At 41.9% G+C, this 9,016-nt stretch overlaps 1 protein-coding gene across 3 annotated transcripts; it reads right to left on the bottom strand.

Moving 5' to 3' along the window:
* Positions 1–1,169: 1,169 nt before the first annotated feature.
* On the bottom strand, positions 1,170–8,195 carry LOC125032569 (CD209 antigen-like protein E). Of its 3 annotated transcripts, none has more exons than XM_047623799.1 (3): positions 8,172–8,195; positions 2,618–2,824; positions 1,170–2,109 (listed from the first exon to the last, which is right to left on the bottom strand). In XM_047623799.1, exons 2-3 carry the CDS (start codon positions 2,821–2,823, stop codon positions 1,659–1,661), a joined length of 657 nt encoding a protein of 218 aa, XP_047479755.1. In that variant the 5' UTR covers position 2,824; positions 8,172–8,195; the 3' UTR covers positions 1,170–1,658. The 3 variants fall into 3 exon arrangements, with proteins under 3 accessions (XP_047479755.1, XP_047479753.1, XP_047479754.1); XM_047623797.1 differs by lacking the exon at positions 8,172–8,195 and adding an exon at positions 7,932–8,048; XM_047623798.1 differs by lacking the exon at positions 8,172–8,195 and adding an exon at positions 5,852–5,926.
* Between the last annotated feature and the right edge of the window lie 821 nt (positions 8,196–9,016).

The following is a 9,016-nucleotide window of genomic DNA, read 5'->3' as shown; positions in this document are numbered from 1 at the left end:
AGGGTATGCTCAAAACGAAAAGAAAAAACAGATTTGTGCAAATTACACCCCACGAGATTGAGGAGCAGTGAAAGCATAGTTGTAGTTTCAAAGATTAATATTGTAGTGTCTCAAAAACCAAACTTAATTTTGTACAAGAAAAGTGTATCTCACCAAATATATCTTTCTAAGAGGTTCACAATGAATAGTTCTCCGAGAACCTGCATCTTCATTTCGCTGTACAGTTAAATACTTCCTTTAAATTTACTGTTTACTTTTCAATTTGGGAAAACCTGTTTGTGAAGGCAGTAGGTCGGTCGTGTTCATTGACTGTTACAATATTGGAGTATGAAATATGCATTGTGACAGATAATGGATAATGGTTAAGAAAAATCCTGTAAGTTAAAGGTGAATGCGTGATGTCAAGAATAATGAAAAATGATTTGATACAAAAAAACGAAAGGATGAAGATGATGCAAAGGAAAATACCAAGATAAGGAGAAGGAAATTTAATTTGTGTTCATAGTTCAACTTTGCCACCATGACATAGATATTGCAATATCTATTTATTTATTGAACATTTTCTGCCGTGGCAACATCTATGGCTATTAGCAGCGTTTTTTGGTCTAGTAAGGCAATGTTTGTGGATTTCCAGAATGGTCAGTGGTCAAAACAAACAAATGTACCAGGCGTCAAAGGCTATGCAGACCTGCAAAAAATAGAGGCGGCGAGGGCTGAGGTCCAAGGAAGGGATGATCCCTGCATTGGGCCTCAGTCTCCGCCATCTAAGCCCCCCCCCCCCCCCGCAACAGCGAGCAAGAGATTGGGGGGTATATTGCTATAGAATGTCTATATATTTGAGAAATTATAGATGTATGCTCACTTTGTATGGAGATGTTTTACTGATACTGGTTTTAGATTTGCAGTACATTTTAGTGACAGGTTTTATTTTCGGCTGCTTCACTTTGAGATATATTCCTTATGTTTGTATATACATTTGGATTAATTTTCCCAACTGGCATCTTGTCATATTTTGAAGTTGGCTTCTCATATGACAGTATTTTTGTACTCTTGCAATGATGACAAAAGTACCAATTATTTTGACATTTGAAGAGGTTTTTGCGTCCTTAAGCAGGCCTTTATCATACCTGTGATCTTGCGGACGTAGGAGTAGGAGATAGAAAGCTTGGTAAAAATAGTAGATTTATTCAGTCATACAGACAGATCAGAATTTTAAATTTTGAGTATTTACACCACAGAGCATGAACCGGGTCCCGCCGATTATCGCTTTTTTTAAATGACATTCATCCTCTTAAATATTCTCAGTAACAAAATTAAATAATAGATTTATGAAAGGACCTTAAAAGTAGGAAGTTGTGAGGAGGGTCTATCTACAGACTTGTAAAAAGGAAAAGGTGTGCATAATTTTTTTTAGATCTGCTGGTGAGACCACAGGTCGCAGGACCGAAGAGGTCTTGGGGCCACGAAGGTGGTTGTTTACAGCTGTCTAGGCAGCGGATGGGAAGTCTTACTGGGTTACTATATGGTGTCCCGTGCATGCATGTGAGCGGGAACACACCAGAAGATTACTGAAGGGGCAACGGAAGAGCCGGGGAAGGGAAGGGACTCAGAAGTGTAGGTGAACAGGTGAAGGAGAGGGACAACCGGGCTCTCGAGGCTTAGGAGATGTTGTGCTCGGGGTAGGTGTGGCGAGCGAACCGCAGAAGCTCATCGGAGTCCTCGCACACCCAGGGCTTGACGTGGTGGCAGGCAACGTCGTGCCATTTGACGCCATCGTTGTAGAAGTTGTTGAGGATGGCGATGCAGGCCTCGTCGGTGCCGTTCTCGGAGAACTCACGGTTGTCGGGCTGCCTCTGGCCGGAACCGCCGGTGTTGGACCAGTCACCGGACCAGCCGAAGGTGCCGTTGGTGGCCGGGATGCGGGCGGACGAACCGGACCAGAACCAGCCGTTGATGAGTGTGGGCTTCAGGTCGGGCCTGTCGCAGCCGTCGAAGTTGCACTTACGGCCGGAGGTCCAGATGTACTTGACGTTGGCGGTGGACATGGCCTGGTACACGAACTGTGCCTCAGCCTCGGTCTCGAGGCTCACCAGGTCCTGGCAATGTTTCCTGCGGGAGGAAAAGGGCTTCGGGTCATTTCTCGCTTATGGAGAGGGCGTTTCAGAATTAAGAGCTAGTCATTTAAACAGCACTAATGGACCTGCTCTGACAATTTTAATTTACTGTTTCTAATTCTTAATCACTTAAGGACTAAGCCGTGCAGAGACTTAATAGTGAGGAGTGAAACTTGATTATATAAAATGATTACCAAGTTTTTAATATTTTCTACAATTCCATTGCATAAGAACCAAGAACCTCTTCATGCTGCTTCCTTACTGCATTTTGAGGTGAAAAAGGGAGATGCAGAAATTATATGTGCAGAAAGTATGAATCGCAGAAACTGACTTAAAAACTGCCACTGACAAGATGAACAGGGAACTTTTTTCTCGCTTTCTTTTACACTTTGGAAAAAGAAAAGACAAATCTTGGCCTTTACTGTCATTGTTAAACAATCAAATTCTTGGTTCTAAAACGTATACTAAAAGTACCCCACCCCCCCCGGCAAGCGTCGCCTTACCTGCAGATGTTCCTGGCATCGAGCCAGTCCCTCTCGTGCTGCCTGGTGGGGCCGTGGGTCCAAGAGAAGAAGTAGTAGTGGCCCTCCCTGAAGGTGGCGGCGTGCTTGATGCGGTTCTTGCAGGCAACGGGGTCAGGTCGGATGAGTTGCCGCTGAGCTACGGCAACTGCCACCAGCACTGCCAACACCAAACTTACTCGAAACATTCTGGGAAAAGATAAGAGTAATAGGAGTTATTGGTTTAGAGAGGACTGTGCCTACAAGGTGTTATATTATACACTATTCTAGAATCCTTCATTTCCTTTTGTTGCTAATGCCTCCATTCCATAATTAAACGCTTAAGTTAAATCTTTACAAGTACACTGTCTAAGTATGAACACGAACGAGGTGTGTGTGCGTGCGTGTGACACCCGTACCGAGTCCCGCTATGCCCCGTGGCGAGAGGTCAAACATGGGGTCGCGCTCATATCGAGGTCACTGGCAAAGAAACTTCTGAAGTGTCTTAGTGGGTCCGCACTTTCACCACGTGAGTTGCGCGGACCTGTAGAGAAACCGCTATTCTAAGGTTGCCGGTTTTCGTCTTCGTGTTTTCTAGATAACCAATAAAACTAATTAACTGTTTATTATTTCGTTAAGTCGTGCATATCAAGTGTGCCTTAAGGGATTTCCAAAACATTATTTGCACTTATTAGGCAGGTAAGTGTGACTCACTGATGCAACGGTTCAATGACCAAACCGTGACTAGTCAGACCTTCATAAGTTCCTCGGATGACAAGGAGGAAACGATTTGAAAAGACCGAATAAGCGTTTCGACCCCCTTAGGCTGCTCATTTCCTATGAATCATGGCGGATTAGAGCGTCTTGATCTCTCTTGTGTATATCCGCGTCATTCATCTTCTCTCTCATTTGAAAATAACAATGAGCTGTCGCGGCCGAGAGATTTCCTTCCAAACGCGCCACATGATTAGCCGGAGGATGGAATGCTCGGAGAGAAAGCCGCGCGATGGAGAGGGAAGAAAAAAGTGTTCTTGAAGTAACATTGGCTAGAGACGGAAGGAAGAATGACTGGGTAACTTGGAATAATCACAGTGATATTGCAGTAAGAAAAATGATGGATATAAGGACGCTTGTATAGTGCGTATATGTATGTGAATGAAGGAAAATTACCACAATAGTCTACAGTCACACTATTAAGAAAAACCTGCAACATTTCAAATACACCTAGAAATCTCTTCATTAAATTTTGGTGTTTTAAGTAGTTGACAATTCTCCATTTGAAGCAGCGCATTCCATGCATCTTTCCTCGCCGAGTGCGGTCTTCTTTAAATTTTAAGCATCTACTTTATTTCCGGCAATTTAGATTCACATGTTAGTTACATAAGCATGTAAATGAATTTAGGAATTATTACGAGTAATAAAAGTCGTCCTTAATCCCTTTTCAAGACTTTATACAGGCACTTTATCTATGTCAGACAAGCATTATCACTGATGCGACTTCAACGCTGCGGAAAAACGTATCTGTACATAAAATATCGCAAATCTGTGTCTCAGGGCATTTGGATACTGATAAGATATACACATACTGAGATAAATTTTGGAATCCAATATTGTTAGACTTAGGGTGATTTACCTGTATCAAAAACATCGAAATCTTAAACAAAGTTAAGCCAGAATCAAGTCTGGGATTAGTACAAGTCTATAAACATTTAAACACTAAAAAATATACTATTTCACGCTGGCAAGTGATATATATTCCTTCTTTTGCTCAAAAAGGCGTAGAAAGAATGTCCGACGAAAACGCATGAAATTCGGAGACAAAGAGGCTGATGATAAGAGACAAGAAGGTCGACAGAGACGAGCAGAGAGAAAGAACGCGCGTCAAGAAACTGAAAAAGAGGAAGTAAGTGTGAAGCGAGACAAAGATAGGATAAAGAGAGTAACGGGAAGAAAAGATGGAGAGAGTAGTGAGAAGAAAAGATGGAGAGAGTGGTGGGAAGAAAAGATGGAGAGAGTGGTGGGAAGAAAAGATGGAGAGAGTAGTGGGAAGAAAAGATGGAGAGAATAACGGGAAGAAAAGATGGAGCGAGTAACGGGAAGAAAAGATGGAGAGAGTAACGGGAAGAAAAGATGGAGAGAGTAACGGGAAGAAAAGATGGAGAGAGTAACGGGAAGAAAAGATGGAGAGAGTAACGGGAAGAAAAGATGGAGAGAGTAACGGAAAGAAAAGATGGAGAGAGAACGGGAAGAAAAGATGAAGAGAGTAACGGGAAGAAAAGATGAAGAGAGTAACGGGAAGAAAAGATGGAGAGAGTAACGGGAAGAAAAGATGGAGAGAGTAACGGGAAGAAAAGATGGAGAGAGTAACGGGAAGAAAAGATGGAGAGAGTAACGGGAAGAAAAGATGGAGAGAGTAACGGGAAGAAAAGATGGAGAGAGTAACGGGAAGAAAAGATGGAGAGAGTAACGGGAAGAAAAGATGGAGAGAGTAACGGGAAGAAAAGATGGAGAGAGTAACGGGAAGAAAAGATGGAGAGAGTAACGGGAAGAAAAGATGGAGAGAGTAACGGGAAGAAAAGATGGAGAGATTAACGGGAAGAAAAGATGGAGAGAGTAACGGGAAGAAAAGATGGAGAGAGTAACGGGAAGAAAAGATGGAGAGAGTAACGGGAAGAAAAGATGGACTAACGGGAAGAAAAGATGGAGAGAAAAACAAGAAGGAAAGGTGAAGAAAGGAAAAGAAATTGTTGTTGAAGCGAATGAGGGAGGAAAAATAATAGAGTGAAGCAAAATGTAAGGAACAAATTGAAAGGCAGAAACAAAGGAAGATAGATGGAAACAAACTAAGGCCACATTGCTACGCACTGGGGAGAGATCGCATGCACTCTCGTCTCCTAGACTTTAGACTGCCCGAGTAACGAACAGAACTGATATCACTGTACAGGAACACAACACCACGTAAAGGGGACACTGACATGTCTGCTGGACCGCCTCACTCATTTCCTTTCTCTCTGCCCAAAAAATGAATGAAGTCATGACGGCAATTCACAACTTCCAAATTTCTGTTCTGTCCTTCGCTACTGTGATCTAACCTTAAACAGTGAGGGAGGAATACCGGTTCCAGCCAGCACAGCCAAAGTCCCCGAATGGAGTGGCTCCGTTACACTGACAGAGTTCCGCTAACATTCCACAACCTCAATTTCTCTCTCTCCTCCTGGCCGAACGTGTATGCAGTACCTGCTTGGACGTGTAGCTTCCACACCTTGTCTCTACGAAGCGCACCGTGCGACTGGCGAAAGACAGCGGGTCTCCTGCCTAAGAGCAGATCGGGGCCAGGAGGGGGAAGGGGGGACGAACCGCCTTCCCCCGCGCTCACCCCCCCGATCTCGCTTTCACTTTCGTCTTGCCACCCTTCTCCCTCCTTTCCCCCGCCCTCCCCACCCACTTTCCGCCCCCGTCTCACACGGAACTCGCCCCCCCCCCCCCCCAGCGCCTCCGACCCTCCCAGGCTCCCTTTGCCTTCCTCTATCAAGGAATCTGACACGATTTTTGTAAGGAGCTGCCCCGAGGCTGAGTCCAAGGATGACTCCTGCCTCGAGAAGGACGCCCTTATTCCGGAACTCCTTGCGGTCTGAGCAGGATCTATTTCGGGCGCTCTGGACGCATTCCTCACGCCCTAATGTGAAATGCGCTTCGGTTACATCAGGCCAAAAACCGAGAGCGAAAAGGGCTCATGTTTATTTATCTATATTATAAATGCATCATATATATGTACATACAGTATATGCATGTGTGATGTGTGTGCATGTGTATGTGCATAATGGTGAGAGTGTATGCATGCGTGTCTGAATACCTACAATCAATCAACTCTCTCTGTATGCGCAGGCATCACGCATACAACTTCCATCCTACACACACACACACACACACACACACACACACACACACACACACACACACACACACACACACACACACACACACACACACACACACACACACACACACACACACATACATATCAATGCTTACACAACACAATCACTGGTATTCCCTTATATCCCCTACAATTACTACAAATTAAAGATATTGTTTTTTTTTTTTGAAAACTGAATTAGAAATACTGACAACAAACGGATAAAAAACTTAATCAACATCAAAAGAAGTTAGGGGTGGAATTTCCCAAAAGACTAAGATCTAAGCTAAATAGATAGGCAAACAAGCATTTTAAACCTGGGAGAAAGACTCCCCCCGCAATAGGTGATGCTACTGCTTTGTCTGACATGAAGATCTGTAAAGTTGTCCAACGCATCAGAAAATAGCAAGACCAATTAGACCTATTACAACGCCAACTGGAACTTTCCGTTACGAAGTTCTTGTTCTGCTATTAGCCCGTCTGGCAAATGTCCATATACTGTTGTAAGCAGTACCGAAATTCCTAGAGAGATAAATGGCCTAGAAATCATTTTATCTAATGTTATAGCTAGAGCATATGTTCAATCTACGTTCTCAAATATCTTGATAAAGGAGACGGATATATTGAAACGAGGACTGCGCGGAGAGTGGAAAAAGTTATGATCTGTTAACAAAATAAGACATCTAGCGTAAAAGATAAAAAAAAAAATGTAAAGGTAATCCCACAATCGACTATCAGCAGCCGATGCATTTCGACACAGAGCAACAAACGTGCAACACCTATATTTTGTAAGTGAGCTTGTAAACCTCCCTTTTATCGTCAAATAAAAAGTCAACACAAACTCCCTCTTGTCAGATCATATGAGGTGGATATGTGCTTGCCTTTACCAGAGCGCTAAGCGCGGAGGCCACTGCATTGCGTGATGCGGTTCTTGGCAGGAGAATCACCCTCGCGAAAGCACTTCTGCGTGTGATGATTAATGAGTTTTATACACAACATATACATCTATGGGCTCATCCCTGGCCAGCCTATGCCAACATCTTTGCGTCGAATTCGTTGTCTACGTCAAGGCTATTCAGATTTGATAGAATTTCAGCTGTGATCAACAAACTTTAACATGTATTCTGATAATGCCAGTTTTCACAAGAACGCAGAATTAGGTCATAAAACGCATACATATTCTACGGAACATTTAGCAAATTAGTAGGTAACAAACATAACTTACCTACACAGTGACGTCTGTTAAATGGACTGACCTTACATCAGGCTCCCATACCTCGTTGAAACTTGAAATATCTTACTGGACATTTTCTCCGAGATGAATTTAACAAATACTACAATGCATTCTAAATAAAACGAAAACTTTACCATTTGCTTTGTGATCCTATGTTGATTATTTACCAGTTTCATCGTTCGAGATGCAATTCCCGGTATGTAGCAGCACCACATAATTCCTAATAATCGCGTTCTTGGGGCACAAGGGATTGTATTTCTTTCGTACTGGTCATGGTGGCGGTTGTGATGGACGAGGAGGGGGTGACAGACCCATTATCCTACAGGTGTTCAAGCTAAGTTCACTATCATCATCTGTTATTTGAAAAAAAATGCCAAACTTTGTCAATTTACTGGCCAACAACTCACACAAACCGACGCTCACAGTCACAGGTCACACAGGCTAGAGTAGCCAACGTACTGTACACGGCCAGTTCATAAATGCCATTCCACTCCGTGCCCAATAGGGACGACAAATTAAAGATATCACAATTAACATTTTACACTTAAAAGTTTCTCTAGTCTTTTGCCATCATTTTAGATTTTGTTTCTATCGTTTCGTAAACACATTTAATTGTGAATACGTTTTCTTGTAGCCATTTTATTAGAATTGTTAAGCACCTTGTCTTACAACTATCCAATTCAATTGTATTACCTTATTTAAAAGTGACTACTGCCTTGTTAGTAATTCTAGGTTATATTCTATAACTTTCATGTTTTGATTTTTTTCTACCATCAAGTTGTATATTTATCGAATTGTTTTATGTTTACAGATTTCACACTATGGTTTAGTTAATAGTACATACATACATACATACATACATACATACATACATACATACATACATACATACATACATACATACATACATACATACATACATACATACATTCATACATACATACATACATACATACATACATACATACATATGTATATATATATATGTGTGTGTGTCTGTGTGTGTGTGTGTGTGTGTGTGTGTGTGTGTGTGTGTGTGTTTACATGTATATTAATAGATAAAAATGCAAATACGTACATATATGTATGTATATTATGTTTATATGTATTATATCATACATGCAAATGTATATGCATATATATATTAAGGATATATATATATATATTATGGATATATATACATAATGGATATATATATATATGCAAATTTATATGCATATATGTTAAGGATATATATAAGGTGTGCGTGTGT

This window comes from Penaeus chinensis, chromosome 14 (assembly GCF_019202785.1).
Source record: "Penaeus chinensis breed Huanghai No. 1 chromosome 14, ASM1920278v2, whole genome shotgun sequence".
Lineage (NCBI taxonomy): Eukaryota > Metazoa > Arthropoda > Malacostraca > Decapoda > Penaeidae > Penaeus > Penaeus chinensis.
The sequence above is the reverse complement of the archived record's forward strand: the minus strand, read 5'-3'. Positions and strand labels throughout refer to the sequence as shown.

What these genes read in the sequence shown, in the direction of transcription:
- LOC125032569 (XM_047623799.1), bottom strand. Translation starts at nt 2,823, where the DNA reads ATGTTTCGAGTAAGTTTGGTGTTGGCAGTGCTGGTGGCAGTTGCCGTA. An exon ending in GATGCCAGGAACATCTGCAG is followed by an intron (nt 2,110 to 2,617) that starts GTAAGGCGACGC and finishes TTCCTCCCGCAG; the next exon opens with GAAACATTGCCAGGACCTGG.